The sequence below is a fragment of the Equus caballus genome, chromosome 29, assembly GCF_041296265.1.
Source record: "Equus caballus isolate H_3958 breed thoroughbred chromosome 29, TB-T2T, whole genome shotgun sequence".
NCBI classification, from domain to species: Eukaryota; Metazoa; Chordata; class Mammalia; order Perissodactyla; family Equidae; genus Equus; species Equus caballus.
This window is the reverse complement of record NC_091712.1, coordinates 31,433,021-31,454,303: the sequence shown is the minus strand read 5'-3', so window position 1 is coordinate 31,454,303 and position 21,283 is coordinate 31,433,021. Positions and strand designations below refer to the sequence as shown.

Here is a 21,283-nt window from a genome sequence, read left to right as displayed (position 1 = left end):
GAAGACTTCTACGTTTTATTTCATATAAATCTATTCTGGTTTTTAGTGTGCAAAAATCAACTTCATAATAAACTTTAAAAATTCAACAGTATAGCTTAGCAGTTAGGAACACAGTCTATGGCTGCCCGTATTTTCCAAAGATAGCCATACTAAAATATATCCCATCTATACACACTCTTCTTACAGAATGGACACAGAGATTCCTTTATCGACAGGAAGAGTCTGAACCTCCCCTTGGACCCGGGCAGATCTTCGTTACCTTAACCAGCAGAATGTGATAGAAGTAACGTTGCAGGCCTTTCAAGGCTAGGTCTCTGGGCAATATGGCCACCTGCTAACTCTCTCTTAGGATGTATACTTTTTAAGCCCTGGGTCTCCATTTAAAAAGTCCAGCTAGCCTGAAAACACCACGCTGAAGAGACATTTTTAGAGACGGAGAGGCCCAAGGAACCCCAGCTACTTGAGTCTTCTCAACTCAGGAGTCAGTCATTGAATGAGTGAGCCTTCAGATAATGTCAGCCCCCATATGACATTCATTCGGGCAGAGACCAGACGTCCCCATTGTGCCCCCTCAGAATTCCTGACCCACAGAAACTGAGAAAGAGAACACATGATTAGTTGTTTTAAGTCACTAAGTTTTGGGGTAACTTGTTACGCAGCAATATAGATAACTAATCCACAGGTTCTAAAATCAGACAGACCTGGTTGAAATCCTGGTCCTGCCACTTACTGGCTGCGTGACCTTGGGCAACTAATTTAACCTCTCTGGTTCCTCAGTTTCCTCATCTGTAAAATAGAAATAATAATAGTATCTATTCAAAAGATTATCAAGAGGCTCTAAAGAGAACATCAGCTCCAAGAAGAGAGGGTTTTCATCTGTGTTGCTCACTACTCTATCTTCAACATCAGGACGGTGTTTGACTCATCATAGGCACTCAAAGAAACTGTTGAACTAATAAATATGTAGTGCCTGGCATATACATGTATATACTTAATAAATATTAGCTATCATTATCAAGAATACAGACTATTGGGGCCGGCCAGTGGTACAGCGGTTAAGTTCGCACGTTCCACTTCAGCGGCCCGGGGTTTGCCGGTTCAGATCCCGGGTGCGGACATGGCACCACTTGGCAAGCCATGCTGTGGCAGGTGTCCCACATATCAAGTAGAGGAAGATGGGCATGGATGTTAGCTCAGGGCCAGTCTTCCTCAGCAAAAAGAGGATTGGAAGCAGATGTTAGCTCAGGGCTAATCCTACTAAAAAAAAAAAAAGGAATACAGACTATTGATATCACTTAGGAGAGAAGCCAGACATAGATCAATTCAAAAGTCAAAAAGTCAATAAGGTCCTTTCCAAATATATATCCTGAGAATTTGGAATTTGGATTTAGGCAATGGCTGCAGGAAAAGAATGCAATTGTTCAGCTTCAAGAAAAGATAAACAACATTATATGACTCTTTATAATGGAACAACCATTTTCACAAACACACTTACAGAAATGAAAATAAACAAGCTATTGCTGCACCCAATTGCATGGATGAACCATTCATATATAATGTTAAGTGAAATAAAACAAATAGAAGAGTCTATTTGGTATGACTCTATTTATATAAAGTTCAAAAACAGCCAGAGCTAAACCATGATGACAAAAGTCAGAATGGAGGGTACCCTTGGGGGAGGGTCAGGGTTCTGTTCTGGGATATTGGCACTCTTCTATTTCTTGATCCGGGCAGAGGCTTCACAGATGTGTTCACTTGTAAAAGGTCATCAGATTGTTCCCTTATGATGTATGTACTTTTCTGCATAGACATTATAGCTCAATTAAAATGTTTACTTAAGAAAACACAAATAAGCAGCAAAACAAATTACCTGCACTCCAACCGTCTTTTCAAAGTAGGGGCTCTTAATCCTTTCATGTGATCTAAAAATAAAACAATCAAAAATCATAAACACATTATTTTTTCAGAAGATTCCTTGGCCCAAGGAAACTGAGTTGTTTGTTCTTTTTAAGCCTCTTTTTTCAAGAGAAAATGTATGCGAGGTTCACTTTGATAAGAGAAATGATTCATATGTGCTATGGACTCTCCAATGCAAGTGAAGAGTGCATCTGAAAACAGGACAGGTACCACTAAAGGGTGAGCATCTCTCAGCCACCAGAAGCCAAGTAAAGGCGAATGATCCCCTACATCTTGGGACAGAGTCTAAGTCACTCTGAGAAGCCACAGAAGAATGAGTGACCAGGGTCTCATTTGGAACTGCTTCCAGCACCTTCCTTCACTCTCATCTTTCATTTCCCTCTAACCACCTTCAGGCCATACTCTTACAACCCATTCAATTCCATTCTTAAAACAATCTCTCTGAAAATTCAAGTTCACTTCCATGGAATGCTCTCGGAAATCATTCGGGATTAGGCCAGAATAAGAAGAGTTTCATTATCTTCTCAGCCTACTGTGATGCCTAGATTGAAAGATGGGTTATTACTACCTACAGAGACTTGCTCTACAGCCCTCCAAATAAACAGACACACAAAGACAACAATGAAGGAAAGGTAAAATTTAAACAAAATAGTACATTAAAGGGGCTGGCCTGGTGGCACAGCGGTTAAGTTCGCACGTTCCGCTTCTCGACAGCCTGGGGTTCACTGGTTCAGATCCCAGGTGTGGACATGGCACCGCTTGGCAAAAGCTATGCTGTGGTAGACGTCCCACATATAAAGTAGAGGAAGATGGGCATGGGTGTTAGCTCAGGGCCAGTCTTCCTCAGCAAAAAGAGGAGGATTGGCAGTAGTTAGCTTATGGCTAACTTTCTTCAAAAAAAAAAAAATAGTACAGTAAATACATAGTGCATTCTAATATATTCTGAATCTTTAGCATGCAAAGACTTAAATAACCAAACAGGTCTAAATTCTTTGGTTAAGTCAAACCAGTTCTAAGTTTGGAAACCAGAAGAAAACTGAAATAGCTATATTTATATCAGAGAAAACAGAATTTAAAACAAAGACTGTAATAAGAAACAAAGATGAGTATTACCTAATGATAAAGGGATCAAACCAACAAAAGGATATAACGTTTGTCAATATTTATGCACCCAACAGAGGAACACCTAAATATATAAAGCAAATATTAACAGATGTAAAGGGAGAAACAGACAGTAATACAATAATAGTAGGGGGATTTAATACCCTACTTACATCAATAGAAAGATCATACAAGCAGAAAAATCAATAAGGAAACATTGCCCTTAAATGACATGTTAGACCGGATGTGCTTAACAGACATATACAGAACATTCCATCCAAAAGCAACAGAATACACATTCTTCTCAAGTGCACAGGGAACATTTTCCAGTATAGACCGTACTCTAGGCCACAAAACAAGTCTTAATAAATTTAAGAGGACTGAAATCATATCAAGCATCTTTTCCAACCACAATGGTATGAAACTAGAAATTAATTACACAAAGAAAACTGGAAAATTCACAAATATGTGGAGATTAAACAACATCTACTGAACAACCAATGGGTCAAAGAAGAAATCAAAAGAGAAATTAAAAAAATACATTGAGACAAACAAAAATGGAAATATAACATACCAAAATTTGTAGGATGCAACAAAGGCAGTTCTAAGATGGAAGGTCATAGCAATAAATGCCTACTTTGAGAAACAAAAAGTCTCCAACAACCTAACTTTATACCCCAAGGCACTAGAAAAAGAACTAATGAAGCCCTAGATTAGTAGAAGGAAGGAAATAACAAAGATTAAAGCAAAAATAACTGAAATATAGACTAAAAAGACAATAGAGAAGATGGGTGAAATTAAGAGCTGGTTCTTTGAAAAGATAAACAAAATTGACAAGCCTTTGTTTATGTGAACTTTTTCTAGCAAAAGAGACCATGGATTATGTCAGATATTCTGTTTTAGTCAGCTCAGGTATAACAAAATGCCTTAGACTCAGTGGCTTAAACAACAAGTTTATTTCTCACAGTTATTCAGGCTAAAGTTCAAGATCAAGGTGCCAGGGTCAGTTTCCGGAAAGACCTTCTTCCTGGCTTGTAGACAGCCACCTTATTACCATGCACTCACATGGCCTTTCCTAGGTGTGTGTGTGGAGAGAGAGAGATCTCCCTTCCTCTTTTTATAAGGCCACCAATCCTATCGAATTAGGACCCACCCTCATGACCTCATTTACCCTTTATTACCTCCTAAAAGCCTTATCTCCAAATACAGCCACATTGGGGGTTAGAATTTCAAGATATGGGAGGACACGATTCAGTTCATAGCACTGAGTCTGTTTCTCAGAAAGGCTAAAAACCACCAGATGGCAATGTGAGAAACCACCGAAAGCAGAAGTTCGGTTCTCGCCCTTGATGAATTTATGTCCAGGCTGAGTAAACGGACCCACATGTGATTAGAAAACAAGTTATTATCATCTGCTTGGTAGTAGGAAGTCATCTGTTGCTTAATGTATGAATTAATGATGAAGATTCCACAAATTCCTTTAGATGAATCCTTCCTCCACACTCACTACTCCTAGACACGAAGGGCAAGCCTTCAGCCACTCTTTAACCGTGGCTATCACGTTTTGAGTTCGGAAACTCGAGTGAGACTCAACACAGAAAGTCAAAACAGGTGAATGCTCCTCCAGCAGCAGATTCATAACGAAAACCAAAACAAAGACAAAAAGGTTATTCTCCAGAATAGGCAGGAAAACCCTCCAAGAGGCTCCCTGGGCTATTTAACAAACAGAGAGGGAAGGTCCAGATTCTCCTCACTAGAGAGAGAACTGGCAGCTTTGAGCAAGAAAGGAGAGGCATTTCCCAAAAGCAGAAACTTCAACAACTTACACTAGGTTAAAGCGATTGATTCCAAACACAAGGCAACACTGGTCTTCACAGCAGCCCTGGGAGGAAGGGCAGGGTTTTGATATCTGTAATTTACTTTAAAATTAGAACATGTGATGGGTATGTGGTATGTTTGTTACACTCTGATTCACTCCCCAAAAGAGTAGTGGGGAACATCGTACTCAAGTTTTTCTGGAAGCCTGCACTCCAAGAGGCAGCTACTAGAGAGCTTCATCTCTGATCAATGCCAATTAGGCTGTGTTGATTAGCATAATGATATTTGAAGTTTTCATTGCTAAAGTTAGTGACGACTTAGCATAAGAGATGTTAAAAATGGACAATGGCTGTGAAATTAGTGGTACTCCAGCACTGGAGACTGGCTGAAACGTTTGAGAGACACTCCAGCCTCAGCCGGGAGCATCAAGCCTGCAGACCCTATCATTCGGGGGGACACTTCAGGCTTAATCCCTAACCGTGTTCAGCTGTGAAATTTTAGGATTCTGGTTGCCTGACCTGGCTGTTATAAGGTAAGCCACATCCTGCCTCCAGACTAAAACGAACCTTTCATTTTGCAAGTGGACAGAACATCTAAAAGGAGGGAGGGCTTGCACTTCGTCGAGCTTACAGATGGGATGTTTGATTTGAGTGAGTGAGTGTGTGTGTGCGCGCGCGATTGCAGATAAATGTTTGGGAGCACGGCAGAATTTCCTCTGAAATTTCTTTACAACACGGTAGCGAGGATGTGGAAGAAGATTAAGTAATCCTCGTCAACCTCTGACTATTGGCCGCTTCCAATAGGAAGAGCTTCCAAAAGAACGGAATAGTTGCACCTGATCAAATCCGCGTGGGTCGGTGCGCAACTGGCAGTTGCTATGTCCCCGTACAGATCAAGAAATCTGTAACGCCTCAGAGAGGCTGGAGAGCCAGGCCGGGACAAGGCGCAGTGGCTGGTCTCTGCCCCGGCCTCCGAAGCCCGCACCCTCGCTCAGGTCCCCTGGGCGACCACCGCGCGTGGCCAGGACCCGCAGCCCCCGGCCCCGGGGAGGGCGGCGCGCAGCTCACTCACCCTTGTGGCAGTGCGACAGGAAGTAGGCACGGGCCCTCAGGTTCTCCCTGTCGAAGCGATCGATGGAGATGGTGGGATACTCGGCCATCTGTCCCTCGAAGGAACTCATAGCGCCGGCCAACCCCGGGTGACTGGACCCCAAGCCAGCCTCGGAAGCCGGGGTGGCCCTGACCTAGCCGCCACTTCCGGGAACAAGCCGCCGCCGCACCATTGGCCGCCCGGATGCAGCCGCGTCCAATCAGAGGAGCCCTGCAGCCAGCGGGCGGTGCTAAGGAGCATCTGGTTAGTTCCCGCCACCCGCGACCTAGGGGTTTAAACTTGCGAGCTGCGCTGGCGTGGGGCCGCCGTTGTGCTCAGGGCTGAGGCAGCCGCGTGGGATCAAGGGTGTAGCTAGCGCGAAGAGGGTGGCTCCTGCAGGAAACCCTGACACAACACTGTGTCGCGCTGGGGAGGACACAATTCAACCCATAACAAAAAGCAGTGTAAAATATACAACAGGCATTTTCTTAAGTTTTTAAAATAAAAACAAGGTACTGTCCTTACCACTAAGGGTTAACAATTTTAAGTGTGATCGGTTTAAAAGACATCAGATTATGTCACTCCTCTGCTCACAATCCCGGAATGGCTCTCCTTCCTCCCGTGTTGGATTTGGGTCCAGGAACTCTTTGCAAACAGTATTCCGCAACGTGGGGACCCTGGAAAAGCATCACCCACAGTATCTGGGCTCCTGTTAGAAACGAAAATTCTCTACCCCAGGCCAGAGCTCCTGAATCAGAAGTTCTGGATGTGGGGCGCAGCAGTCTGTCTTAGCACACCCTCCAGGGCATTCACATAGATCCTAAACTCTCAGAACCACTGGGTTCAAATTTAAAAAGAACACTCTAGCAGTCTGGGGCAAGGAGTCTGGGTAGAAAGCTGCCACAATACTCCAGGAAATGTGATGGTGAGAATTCACTTATTCACTCAACAAACTGTCCCTGACCATCTGCTATGTACCAGACACCATTCTAGACACTAAAGATACAGCAGTGAGCAAGGCAAAGAAAAACCCATGTGGTAATGGAGTGCACGTTCTAGTGGAAATAATACTATCTATCATTTACGTAGTTCCAGATACTGTGCTAAGTGGCTCATTTTTATCATTTCATCCGCACAACAACTCTATCGGATAGGTACAGTTTTTGTCTTCATTTTACAATTAAGGAAACTGTGATTAAGTAATGTGTACAAGATCATGTTGCTAGGAAGTAATAGAACCCAGATTCAAATCCAAGGTCATGCCTTAGACGCCATGCTCCTAGCCACTGTGCTATACTACTTCCACAGCATCATACTGGCATTGGCTGTGATGGTGGCAAACCACATTTATTTGATATATACTGCTATTCTGTTAACACTGTTGGTGCAACCTGCTGTTGAATAGTAGGCACTTTTCTAGGAATTTAGTTAAGATCTATCTTCATGGGAATTACATTCCTGCAGAAGACAAGCAAAATTAAGAAATAAGCTATTTAAATAGTACATTGGAAGGCAATATGTGCTATTGGAAAAAGAAACACTAGAACTCAGTTAGGCGGATAGACTCCACGATGGAAGAGCAACACAGAGGGATAGGGATGAGTGAGCTGAGATATTAACAAAGAAGTGAAGATGAGGAAGTTAGCCAAAGGGAAAACTGGAGGAAGACCATTCCCGGCAGAGGGAGCAGCTACAAATAAGGTCTCAATGTGGGAGCTAGTCAAGAAACGGCCAGGAGGCCAGTGTGGCTGCAGAAGTGGGATCTGGGGCTACAGGGCAAGGAAGGAGGGGTTGTGGCATATCTTGTAGGGCTTTGTTGGCCTTGTAAAGACACTGGTTTTTACTCTCTAAGATGCAGAGCCGTTGCAGGATTCTAAGCAGAGGAGGGACAATCTGACTGTTATAAACGGATGTCACTGATCGTTGTGTTGAGAACAGACTATGGGAGATGAGCGACCTGTTGGGGGCTATTGCAATACCCAGAGGGGGGAAATGATGGTGGCCTGGACTTGAGCGGAAGCAGTAAAGTCAACAGGTTTTGCTGATGGATGGATCTGGAAGGTAAGAGAAAGAATGGACTCTAGGGGCCATCAACTGAAAGGGATAGGCTGTGAAGGCGCAGGTTAGGGCAGTGAAGGCGTTTGGAAGGAATCGTTTGGGACAACCAAGTGGATGTTGGGTAGTGTTGAGAGAGAGATCTGGACTGAGGAAATGAATTTGAGAGTTGTCACGTCAATATTTTATATATAATAATGAAGTAATGTTACAAAAAATTAAGCTGTAGAAGTCGTTTACTGTAAATTTACTAACTGTCCGGGCACTATGCTCAACCCTATGGATTGGTTCCTTTAATCCCAATAAAATGAGGAGGAGCGTGGGACAGTTAGGTAGTTACTATCTGGGACCAGAATCGCCAATGGTCTCGCTTCTCTGATCTGCCTTTTTAGGGAATTCCGTCTACGACTGAAGCAGCAGCAAATAAAGCACTTCGCTCTCCACCTCTGCTTAGGGATGAGCCTTTCAAGGATCCCTCCCAACCAGGGATCAACTTGGACTCGCCATACTGTACTCGCCACAGCCTGCCCAACCCTGGCGCGTGCGCAGAAAAGCCCATTCGCAGGGGGCGGGGCCTGAGTGAGCGGGGCGCCGCCACGCGTTGCTAGGAGACGCGAGGGTCGCGGAAGCCGCGACGGTTGGCCTGTCGCTGCCCAGCCGACGGATCCCGAGTGGAGAACAGAGAACCGCCGCGCTCTCCTGCCAGCTCCCGGGCGGGGCGCCCCGGCCTCTCCGGGTCAGCTGAGCGAGGAGGACCGCAGGAAGACGGACTCGGGACGAGCAGCCGAGCCGCTGAAGCGCCCGCCCGGCCCCGCCCCGGAAGTCCTGGCCCCGCCCCTTCCGCTCAGGTGCTCGCTCGCCGTCTCGGCGAGTCGTCCTGCCTGCTTCTGTGCTGTTTCCTCCATCCTTTCCAGGCAGGGTCTTTTCTTGGTCCCTCTTCAGTTTCGGAGTCTGATTCTCCAGTAGTTTCTGGGCCGCCCCGCGCCCCCTTCGACTTTAGAGGCTGCGATTCTGGGGTCTCCTTTCAGAGTTCTCGCGCAGACGGGCTCTTGATGCCCAGTTTTTGGAATACTTTCTCCATCTCGGCCTTCTCTAGGCAGATTTTACCTCACAGACACGAGTGGTGATTTCTGGCAGAAAAAACGTTTGAGGGGCCGGAGTAGGCACGTCAGTCAGCCGTGGGCGCCCCAAAGGAGTGGTCTGTGCTGCACAGATGCAGGTTCGCACACCTGGACCATGCATCACAAGGGTGTATTTTGGGAGCCAATTTTGTTTTTCTACTGAACACCCAAGAACTTTGGGAAGTGTGAGGACTCTAGCGACCGTCCTAATGAGACGTTTTTGCAGTTCAGGAAACTGAGGCCCCGGGATGTTAATTGACTTTAGCAAGGTTACATGCTTAAAGGGCTTCTCTGCCATAGCCTGCTGTGTCTAGGAACAGAAAAAATGGGGAAAGGAATGGAAGATTAAGGATACTAAAGCTGTCGGGGTTTTAAGACGTCTAAAAGTGAAAAGCACTTTTCAGAGCGAAAAGGAGCTGAAAAGAGTCTGCATAGAAGGGAGTTTGAGATAGCTGGCTACCTCAAAGGCTGCTACCATGAGATTAGAACTTTAGATTGTTAAGGATTTGATATTGGTGGGTTTTTAAATACCCATAGAAACCCTAATACTGTTTAATAAAATTCGATTTTTGCACAGTGAGAAAGTCAGGCATTGCCATTTCCTGTTTCTGCAGAAACAGCTTAGTATTATAGAGATCGAATGTATTTTATGTGAACTATTTTTGCCATAACTATCAGTAAAGAAACCACTGAATTTCAAAGTGCTGAATGTTATTAGCAGAATTAATATTGCCACTCAATTTCCCAGAGCCAATGAAATTTGATCTTTCCTAATTTTAGTTTCATTCTGTTTTTGATAAGTAGAAAGTTAGTTAAGAGACAAAAAGAAAAAAGAAATTTGCACTGCCACTGTATGGCATAGTTAGAGCAGCCACTGGGGTTCCTATTTCAGTGAAAATGCATGCATGTTCCCTTTTTCTGTTTTGAGAAAACAAAGTTTTGAAATGCCTGATACGTCCAGAAGATGTGTATTTCTTCCAAGAAAATGGCGGTTTCCCCAGTAATTCAACTGAATGTAGCATATTTTCTGCTCTTCTATTAATTATATTATTTTCATATGTATAGTGGACAAGATTGTTTTTGTTTGAAAGTGACAAAAGATTACATGCATGACATTCAGGAAAATACTTTTTGAATGAAGATGAATAAATAAAAGTATTTTATTATGTATCAAAAAGCCAAGCCTAAAGCAGAAGGCTTGGGTAAAACAAAAATTAGAATTGTAGCACTACTTTTAGATGTACTTTAAATGTGCTTCATCTATAAAAGCAACATAAGTAATACAGCCACCAAATTCATGAAATTCATCAATTTACTAAATTCATAAAAACATGACTAATTTGGAAGTATTTTTAATATAGTGAATTTGCACTTTTTTCCTTTCATGTTTCTTAGTGTCATTTTTTCTATGGAATATATATATTATATATAATTATATATGTTAATGAATTATCAGGCTGTACCACATATGTCCAACTCACTTTTTGGTCAATTCTAGTATATTGTATGGGAACGGACTTCCCATGAAAATGAATGGAACTGAACGATTTCACTGAAATGTGGCTTACTTATTGTTTTGTCAGGTATTCCAAATTTTACAATACAATAACAAATTCATACAATAACAATACCTACAGCACATGCAATAACATCACAGTGTATTGCCTTATAATACAACATGAGCCTAAACCTAAATTAATAAATAAGGATCAAGTTTTTAAAAAGTCAAATATTAACAATACTTTAATTTTCTTTGGTTTAGTCAATATACACGTTGGTATGAACGTTGGAAAAAATGCAAATACTAATGATATATCCCCTTGGGTAGTTGCTCCTTTCATCAGAGTGAACTGTATGCCTCAAATAACTTCATTTTAATTCAATTAAATCTGGAGCTAAGTCCAAACCACTGAGAATTATGGTTTCAGAATAGAATGTAAATGTCTAACCTTTAGAATGTTAAATAAGTAATGTAACAAAAATCTAGAGGAGGTAGGAGGAAGCATAAGACCAATTACTTTATTTTTCATAGAAAAGAGTCCATCAGTTCTCGTGTGTGGTTTATACATGGAGTTCAAACAAATGACTTTTAGCCTCGTAACAGTCTTCATCATCTTTTTTTTTTTTTTTTTTTTGGTGAGGAAGATTGGCCCTGAGCTAACATCTGTTGCCAATCTTCCTCTTTTTGCTTGAGGAAGATTATCCCTGAGCTAACATCTGTGCCAGTCTTCCTCTATTTTGTATGTAGGACACCACCACAGCATGGCTTGATGAGTGGTGTGTAGGTCTGAACCTGGATCCAGACCCATGGACCCCAGGCTGCCGAAGCGGCGTGTACAAACTTAACTGTTAAGCCACTGGCTGGCCCCATTCATTATCTTCTTTTATGAACCATTGAGGGAACTTTTAGGCTACAGCTTTCATATTGAAGAAAATTTATCTGAAATTCAGCAATTCTGTCAATTTTATTTCCTGTTTTTCTACCTGTTAAATCCAAGTAAAGCTAAAGCTATTACTTGTAAAAGCATTTATTGTAAGACTCCTTTTTATAAAACTTTTTAAGTTTATCCTTCTAACATCAAATATCTGAGATGATATTCACCTGATGTTAAGGAGGGATATTTCTAATTGATGTGATTATTTTGCCTTTTTTTGTGTGCTTTAATGTATTTGTTGTCTTTTCAACATAATGAGTATTTGTCATTGTAATTGAAAAAATTCAAAAAATATGAATTCATTTACAGGATCTGCTTTATAAGGTCTGACTTTAATGTATTTCAGCCAATAGAAATATATTTTAATGGAAGAATGATTTCAAGGAATCCTGGTGAAAATCCTAGGCAGTTTATTTCAGTTGAGTGACTGATAGATTTTGGTAATAAAATAAGCTGCAGCTGAGAAAACAAGTACAAGATTATGTCTTTAATAAAATGGCTATAGAAGTTTGGTGAATAGACAATTACATAAACTAGAGTTGAATATTTGCATTTCAAAGACTATTGGTGACCTTCTACATTGTTTTAAAATCAGTGATCTTAGTATCATGACAGCCAAACAGCTTTCATGGACTCTGTGTTAGTCTGTCTTCCCACATTGGGCTGTCACAAGAGCAGGGCCACAGAGATCTGAGTAAATGGACTGCAGTGACTGGGATGTCTCCAAGCGGTCAAGAAAAGGAAAAAGAAGAAACTGTTGTTTCCCAGGAAGAAGAAGGGGAAGAGATTGAGAAGACTGATCTTACATCCCTTTTTTTTGGGGGGGGGGGGAATACAGTTTTTTTTTTTTTCATTGTGATAACATTGGTTTATAACATTATATAAATTTCACGTGTAGATCATCATATTTCAATTCCTGTGTGGATTACATCATGTTCACCACCCAAAGACTCCTTTTGCCTACTCCCTCCCCTTCCCCCTCTGGTAACCACCCATCTAATGTCTGCCTCTATGTGATTGTGTGTTGTTGTTTTTATCTTCTATTTATAAGTGAGATCATCTGGTATTTGACTTTCTCCCTCTGACTTATTTCACTTTGCATAATATCCTCAAGGTCCATCCATGTTGTCACAAATGGCCAGATTTCATCATTTCTCATGGCTGAGTAGTATTCCATTGTGTATATATACCACATCTTCTTTATCCATTCGTCCCTTGATGGGCGGGGAGATGCAGTTTTGAATATACTCAAATGGCATGGTGTTGGGACATTTTGGCAATCTATTGAGCAGTTAAAAGTAAGAGTGTGATTTCAGAGAGGTGTAAACTATTGCTGGGAATGCCAGATTTAGTATACAGTATTTAGGACATGACTCCATAAGTCTGAATGCAATTTTACTTGATGAAGAAGTAAGCAGTTCTCTATGTATCTTTCAGGATTTATTTTATCTCCAAAAATAGAGCATGAATCCTTCCCAATCTTGGAATTGAATGCTTAAAATTTAATGTATTTAATGGGATCCTCGACTCTCTAATTTTTAAAAATGTTGGTATTGTTTATTCTTAAAAGGACTTACAAAATTACCACTGTCATGTTATCGATTAATGTTATTTTAACATCTTTCAGAAATAACTGGTAAAAAGACTTCTGTAGCCATGGCTAGTTCTGATGTGAAACCAAAATCAATAAGTCGTGCCAAAAAATGGTCAGAAGAGATAGAAAATCTGTACAGATTTCAACAAGCAGGATATCGGGATGAAATTGAATATAAACAAGTGAAACAAGTTTCTATGGTAAGATTTATGCCTCTACAAAGCTGAACTCAAAATGAGTTAGATGGTGAAAAGTATTTAAAAAAAAAAAAAAAAGGACCAGAGAATAAGTGAAGGGAATTCTACTCCAGCTTTCTCATTTTATTGATAGGAGACTGAGGCCCACAAGAGTGATTTTCAGGCAGACTAGGGGAAGAGATGGTGGCTCAGCATGGAAACATTAAGAACTATCCAGCTTTTGTTGAGCAACTGGGCTGTGTTAAATGAATCTTTTTTTTTTTTTTTCTGCCATGAAAGATTCACCCTGAGCTAATATCTGTTGCCAATCTTCCTTTTTTTTCCCCATCCCTATACTCCAATATATAGTTGCATAGTCTAGTTGTAGACACTTCTAAGTTCTTCTGTGTGAGCCGCCACCACAGCATGGAGGCAATACAGAGCTAAAATGTAATAAACACTTGAACTTAATGGACATTAATTTAACAGATATTATTATGGTTGGTGAAGAATGAAGTTAAAAATACTGATCAAATGAAGATTTGATGACTGTGATTTTCATATATTCATCTTCTGACATCTACTAACATTTCACTCTGTCCCCATTACCAAAAGGTAGTCTTCATTGCTGTATCATCTATGGCTTTTAAACAGATAAAACACAACCATTAGCAGTTTTAGTGCTGTTCAAAAATAAGCTTCATACCTTGCATTACGATTGAGATGCCCCTAAAAGATGCATAAGATCTGGGATCATATAGGCAATGTGATTATATAGGCATCTCTATGTTGCATCTACACCCCCATGTTCAACACTGTTGTGACTGAGATGAAATCAGATTTAAGAGAACACAACATCCTTAAAGAGGAAGTCCCAATAAACAACTGAGAGGTGTATGTGTGTGTGTGTGGCATAGGGAAGATCAAACGTATGAGTGTTCACTGTATGACTTGGCAATTATGGAAAGGTTTTGCATTCAGTATAAATTTTGGGGTATTTACCATGTGCAAATTTCTGGGCCAAGCACGTTAGGGGATAAAAATCTCAGTAAGTGAGTGCCTGACCTCAAGAAATTGAGAGGACCCGTGGGAAGAGTACAGGATTTGGAATTAGTCTGTCCAGGATTTGCGTCCTGGCTTTCCCTCTCATTAGCTGGGTAATCCTGAACAAGGATCTGAACTTCACTGAGCTCAGCTGTAAAATGGCAATGACAGTGCCTGCTGTAGAAAATGGTCACAGGAATGAAATGAAATCGTGTGTGTGAAGTGCCTGACATTGTCATAGTGCTCAATAATAATTTATTGAGTCAATGAACAGTGTTTAATGAATGATAGCTTTTATTATGCTTATGTTCTTGGAATAGAAGATTTATAATGACAAGAAAAATAAATCTTATACAAGTCCACAGATATGTGCCTTAAAAAAAAAGTACAGGAACTTAGAGGAAGACAAAAATCGCTTCCGTATGAGGACAATTCTCCAAAAAGCCTTTATGCTCCCAGAGGCATTTGCAGTGGGCCTTAAAGGATGGATAGGGTGGTAACTGAAAGCTTGCTTGATGGGCATGTCTCTACCAGCATCCGGTGGTCTGCATGGCTTGAGCGGCACTCACCCTCATGAGCGCTATTAGGGCTTGCCTATCTCCCTCCCTACTGAGAACTGGATATGAGGACCATTATCATTCCACTCCACCATACACTAAGGAATGAAGTTTCCTAGATTGAATGGGAGCGATGGACTAAAAAGCCAAGAAGAAAAAATTATGAAATAGCAAAGAGGTATCAAAGGAAAATGCCTAGAGATTGAGGAACACAGAACCAATATAGCTGTTTGGAGGCTCATCCCATATAAAGGGGCTGTGGGTGTTCTGAAGCAGCAGCAGTTGTACTGTTTCTCCACTGAAAGAGATGGTTTTCGGGGCCCTAGTAAATGAAAGAGAACCTGCTGCTGGCTCCCAAAGGAAGAGCGCTGTAACGGCATCTTGAGGACACCTTCCTTTCTCTGCAGAGGGCAATGGAAGCAACAAAAGGTTGGCTCGACTGAAGCGATAGGAAGCATTACTCATTTCTATAATGTGTGTGCAGGAAAGCCTGGCAAGGCTTATCAGATACTCTGCTATCTCTTTTTGCTAATTCCTAAATAAATGAGACAAGAGAAGAAAATGAAAATGAGTTGTTAGAAAATAAAGGATGTGCGTTCCTTTGTCTTCACGGGGTTTTCCTATTCCAGTTGAGAGCTGTGATTTATAAGTGGGAAGTGTGAGAAGCCCAGCGCCGCTTGTATAGATGGTGTTGAAGAACAGGATTTGATTTTCTAGACCGTGAAACCTGAATAATGGGTTTTTGACGATGATAGGGTACATCTCAGACAATCCAGAAGGAACTTATCTAACAACAAGAGAAGTGCATTGACTTGACCAAGAAGGCATAACATGAATTCAGCAAGGAAGGGGAGAAAAATGTCCAAACTAGATCGAGCCAAACCATAAAGTAAGCAAATTAATATGACATTCAAGAAAGACTGGTAGAGAGAAGGTGAGAAAAGATTGCTGAGGACTATATTCATGACCTCAAATGTCTATTAAAATTGAGTTTCAAGGTAAACTTGAACTATGGACATGAGGAGATACACATGTACCTTTAGCTTTCTCCAGTCTAGATGCTTCCTTTAGTCACTGCTATAGCGTCAATAATCAGCAGGAGGGGCTTTCAGAATGGGGCCAGGGCGTAGCCCTAATTTCCTCCTGGGGAATTACTTTTAGAAATTAGGAAGCAATAATGTTTGAGATCATTTGTAAACATAAGAAAAATAAAGTTTAGATAATTTTGAATGTTTTAACTGGGCTACTGAGTAGAAATTTCAATCTAGAAATTGGGGTCTAGAGAGAAGCACTGAATTAGTTATTCTGCAGTATAAGGTTGTAACTTCTGATGTGTCTCGTGTGTGTGTGTGTTTGTGTGTCTAAGAGCTCCAGTATTTTTAAATTTAATTTTTTTCTCCTGAGGAAGATTCGCCCTGAGCTAACATCCATTACCAATCTTCCTCTTTTTTTTTTTGCTTGAGGAAGACCAGCACTGAGCTAATATCCATGCCAATCTTCCCCTACTCTGTATGTGGGGCACCTCCACAGCATAGCCAGTGAGTGGAGTAGGTCCACCCCCGGGATCCAAACCCATGAACCCAGGCCACCAAAGCGGAGTGCATGGAAGTTTAACCACTTGGCCATGGGGCCAGGCCCTTACATTGGATTTTTTGACATGAGTTGTACTTTTAACTATTTGATAGTAAAATATTGTATAAAACTGGCATTTCAAAGTTTGTATTCTGCTTTTTGATATGTGCAGATAGATCGGTGGCCAGAGACAGGATATGTGAAGAAACTTCAGAGAAGGGACAATACTTTCTATTACTACGACAAACAGAGGGAATGTGACGACAAGGAAGTCCACAAAGTGAAAATTTATGCTTACTAGCCTTTCTTCTTTGTATTATTTGATGTCATCTTTTAAGAATTCATTGTTTCATCCTACATTATGTAAATGTTTGTCATTCTACAAAATAATTCAAAATGCAAAACTTCAGTTGAATGTTTGGAAACACAAAAGCCATCAAACTTAATCCTGTTCTATTCTAAAATATAACTGCAGAAGCATTAAAGTGGTATCCATCTTAGTCTTGGTCCTGTTCTTCCTGACGCTTTAACTGTGCTAGCATAACCATTAGGCAGGGAAAAAACAGACCCATTGGAAACCGTTCCAGTGGTTATGCTAGTGCCCCCCTCACCCCCCAACACACACCCCAGCCTTTACCACTTTACAAGACCATCGCTGTGAACTGCCACATCTGCATCGTGTGGCTCAAGGGCTTTCTCTTGCCTTGGTGTCCTTTGCCTCTTGCTGAGTAGATGGGAAATGCCAAAGAAGGACAGCCCCAGGGAGCACCCTCAGCCAATGACTGATGTGGCAGAAGTGTATAGAGGGCCCAGCAGCCTGCCACCTCGGGAGGAATCAGACTGAGGTGTGTGTTTCACACTGGTACCCAGAGCATCCCCAGCAGGAGTTAGCTCCCGTCATCTGCAGCCGCATCTGGCTGCTGCATAATCTATTGCATGGCCCCCTTCCTTGCCACTGCCCCCACGCTGCTGCCAAGGACCCTTCCACCCGAGTCAACTCCTTGTATTTGAAGCCTTGTCCCAGGGTGGGCTTCTGTGTTCCCCACCCAGACAACTTATATTACAATGGTGCCTGGAATCACCACAGAAACAGCCTAAGTGCTAATAAGCGAGGAAGGTCAATGATTGCATTGACCTCTAAGACTTAAGAAGTCCCTCCACATGAGTGAGTCATGAGGGCTTTGAGACTAAATAGATGAAAGATATCCTTTTATTGCAGCTTTTTTCACTGATATGATTTTTTCATTTGTTACCATTTATAAGCTCTGACCTTTAGATAGAATTTTGGGTAAAGGGCTCATATCCATCAATTCATTCAACTTGGGCTCCTGTCTTCCAGAACTGTCCTCCCAAGGAAGCTCCATTAGCTTATCAATTCAAAGTCATGCATCTTCAGCACTTTTTTATTTTTCTGAACAAACACATAAGGGGAAGGATAAATAGATCGGCAAGCCTGTTTTATGCCTTTCCCACTACTGCTTGAGATCATCTTACTTGGCACTTACAAGTCATTCATCTGTACCTCTCTAGTCATGATTTCCATCATCTTCCAGATTTGGCAGACCCCCAGGTGCTGAGCATAAGAAGTATTCTGAATTGGATACTACTTTCTTTTAAACACCCTGTGATAGGCAGAATGATTGCCCCCAAAGACAGCCACATCCTTATCCCTGGAACGTGTGGATATGGTACCTTACCTGGCAAAAAAAATTTGCAGACGTGATTAAGTTAAAGAACTCGAGATGGAGAAATTATCCTGGAATACCTGGGTGGGCCCAAGGTAGTCACTAGGTCCTTAAAGAGGGCAGCATGTGAGTCAGTTAGAGAAGATGCGATGATGGAAGCCGAGGTCTGAGGGATGCAGGGAAGGAGCCAAAAGGGAAAGAATGCATAGATGCATAGAGCTTCTAGAAACTGGGAAAGCAAGAAAATGAATTCCCCCTCGAAGTCTCCAGAAGGAGCAGAGCCGCACCAACACCTTGATTTTACCCAATGAGATCCATTTCATACTTCTGGCCTCCAGAACTATACGAAAATAAACTAGTGCTGTTTTACGCTACTCAGTTTGTGGTCATTTGTTATGGCGGTAAGAGGAAACATAGATTTACACAGAGCAGTGAAGCAAATAACCACCCGTAGAGTTGGAGTCAACGTGAGCTTCAGTCATGGTCTGCCATTTTCGACCATGGAACACATTTTGTTACAGGTAAGAGCCATTCCAAACAAGTTGGTAGGCAGTTTTTGCCTGGAGCATTTTTAGTAATTAGCTCGAATGTTCTAAATGCCAGATTATCTTTCTGCAGCAAGACTCACTTCAGACACACGGTCCCCGGGACCATCAGACGCAGTTTTGGTTCCCTGAGTCTGTGTGATTTGTGTTTTCCCAGTTCGTCTTGCGGAGAGCACAGCTGATGCTTTCACATCAGGCCAATCTTTTTTAGAAAATGGATAGGCCATACAGCAACTAATATCTATAACGGTCTAGTTTAAATTAACGACAACTTAAATTTGATCCTATTCTAAAGCTGAACATTACCCTCCCCCACACTTTTTTTTTTAAGGATTGGCACCTGGGCTAACAACTGTTGCCAATCTGTTTTTTTTTTCTGCTTTATCTCCCCCAATCCGCCCCCCCCCACCCCTGTACAGAGTTGTATATCTTAGTTGCAGGTCCTTCGAGTTGTGGGATGTGGGATGCTGCCTCAACGTGGCCTGACGAGCGGTGCCATGTCCTCACCCAGGATCCGAACCCTGGGCTGCCGCAGCAGAGTGCACGAACTTAACCACTCGGCCACGGAGCCAGCCCCCGTCACTTTTTGTTTTTAATGTCACATTTTACATCTTTTTATCTTGTGTATCCATTAACTAATAATTGAAATCATAACTATTTTCACTACTTTTGTCTTTTTTTTTTTTGAGGAAGATTAGCTCTGAGCGAACATCCACCCACCAGTCCTCTTCTTTTTGCTGAGGAAGACTGGCCCTGAGCTAACATCCATGACCATCTTCCTCTACTTTATATGTGGGATGCCTACCACAGCATGGCTTCATAAGCAGTACAATGTTCGCACCTGGGATCTGAACCAGCAAACCCCAGGCCTTTGAAACAGAGCATGCAAACTTAACCGCTACACCACTGTGCTGGCCCCACTACTTTTGCCTTTTAACCTTCACACTAGCTTCATAAGTGATTAATCCACTACTTTTACTATATATTTACCTTTCTGGTGAGATTTATACTTACATATGTTTTCTTGTTACTAATACCACCCTTTTTCTTTTCAGCTAAAAGAAGTTGCTTTCACACTTCTGGTGCGGCTGGCTCTGTGGCCAAGTGGTTAAGTTCGTGCACTCTGCTTCAGTGGCCCAGGGTTTCGCTGGTTCAGATCCTGGGCATGGATATCGCACCGCTCATCAGGCCACAGTGAGGTGGCGTCCCACACAGCACAACCAGAAGGACCTACAGCTGGAATATGCAACTATGTACTGGAGTGCTTTGGGGAGAAGAAGAAAAAAAAAAGAAAGATTGGCAACAGATGTTAGCTCAGGTGCCAATCTTAGGGAAAAAAACACCCATTTCTTGTAAGGCCAGTTTACTAGTGATGAACTCCTTTAAGTTTTGCTTATCTGGAAAACTCTTTATCTCTCTTTCACTTCTAGATGATAACTTTGCTGGGAAGAGTATTCTTGGTTGAAAGTTTTTTCTTTCAGCTCTTTAAATATAATGAGCCACTCCCTTCTGGCACGTAAAGTTTCTGCTGAAAAATCTCTTTATTATCTTATGGAAGTTCCCTTGTATATAACAAATTGTTTTTCTCTGGTTGCTTTTAATTTAATATTCTCTGTGTTTAACTTTTGACGTTTTAATTATAATGTGTCTTGGTGTGGGTTTCTTTGGGTTTATCTTATTTGGAACTCCCTGGGTTTCCTGGATGTGGAAGTTTGTTTCCTTCCCCAGGTCAGGGAAGTTTTCAGCCCTTATTTCTTCAAATAAGATTTCTGCCCCTTTTTCTCCCTATTCTTCTGAGAGCCCATGATGTGAAGTTAGGCTGTTTGATGTTGTCCTATAAGTCCTTAAGCTATCTTTACTTCTTTTCATTCTTTTTTCTTTTTGCTGCTCTAAGTTCCACTGCCCTATCTTCAAGTTGACTGATCCTTTCTTCTACTTCATCTAGTTGGCTGCTGCACCCCTCTAGTGTATTTTTCAGTGCAATTCTTATATCCTTCAGTTCTGGGACTTCTATTTGGCAATTTCTTATATTTTTCATCTGTTTGTTGAATTTCTCACTGTGGTCATCCATTCTTCTACTCAGTTCAGTGAGCATCTTTATGGTGATTACTTTGAACTCTTAAAAGTTATTACTATTATTATTATTACTATTATCATATAGTTTGAAAAGTTATATGCATTCCTATGTTCATTGCAGCATTATTTACAATAGTCAAGATATGGAAACAACCTAAGTATCCATCAATAGGTGATTGGATAAAGTAGATATGGTATAAATACACAGCGGAATACTACTCGGCCATAAGAAAGAACAAAAGTTTGCCATTTGGAGCAACATGGATGGACCTCGAGGGTATTATGCTAAGTGAAATAAGTCAGAACAGGAAAGACAAGTACAGTATTACTTCACTCATATGTGGAGTCTAAAAACAAAAGAAAACACACAACAAAACTCACAGATACAGAGAACAGATTCGTGGTTACCAGAGGGGAAAGGGGTTTGGAGGGTACACGAATGGAGTGGAGGGGATCAACAGTAGGGTGATGGATTGTAACTAGACTTTTGGAGGTGAC

The 21,283-nt window shown here is 41.6% G+C and overlaps 2 protein-coding genes across 9 annotated transcripts in view; one reads left to right on the top strand and one right to left on the bottom strand.

The window, feature by feature from the left end:
• Nucleotides 1-6,119, bottom strand: part of DCLRE1C (DNA cross-link repair 1C) — a 35,732-nt gene extending 29,613 nt beyond the window's left edge. The window contains exons 1-2 of one of the 6 annotated variants that reach the window (XM_001498475.7): nt 5,908-6,119; nt 1,871-1,922 (exon numbers count right to left, since the gene is read on the bottom strand). In XM_001498475.7, coding sequence (XP_001498525.4) covers nt 1,871-1,922; nt 5,908-6,016 — 161 coding nt within the window. In that variant the 5' untranslated portion in view covers nt 6,017-6,119. Of the gene's footprint in view, nt 1-701; nt 790-1,870; nt 1,923-5,907 lie in introns of those variants that run through there. The other 5 variants (XM_070255083.1, XM_070255084.1, XM_005606909.4 and 2 more) reach the window with 5 other exon arrangements.
• Nucleotides 6,120-7,837: 1,718 nt separating this feature from the next.
• MEIG1 (meiosis/spermiogenesis associated 1) lies at nt 7,838-16,979 on the top strand. Of its 3 annotated transcripts, none has more exons than XM_023632002.2 (3): nt 7,838-7,986; nt 13,164-13,330; nt 16,652-16,979. In XM_023632002.2, the coding sequence occupies exons 1-3, from the start codon at nt 7,974-7,976 to the stop codon at nt 16,778-16,780; spliced, it is 309 nt and encodes a 102-aa protein (XP_023487770.1). In that variant the 5' UTR covers nt 7,838-7,973; the 3' UTR covers nt 16,781-16,979. The 3 variants fall into 3 exon arrangements, with proteins under 3 accessions (XP_023487770.1, XP_070111193.1, XP_023487771.1); XM_070255092.1 differs by lacking the exon at nt 7,838-7,986 and adding an exon at nt 8,608-8,828; XM_023632003.2 differs by lacking the exon at nt 7,838-7,986 and adding an exon at nt 8,643-9,199.
• Nucleotides 16,980-21,283: the final 4,304 nt, after the last annotated feature.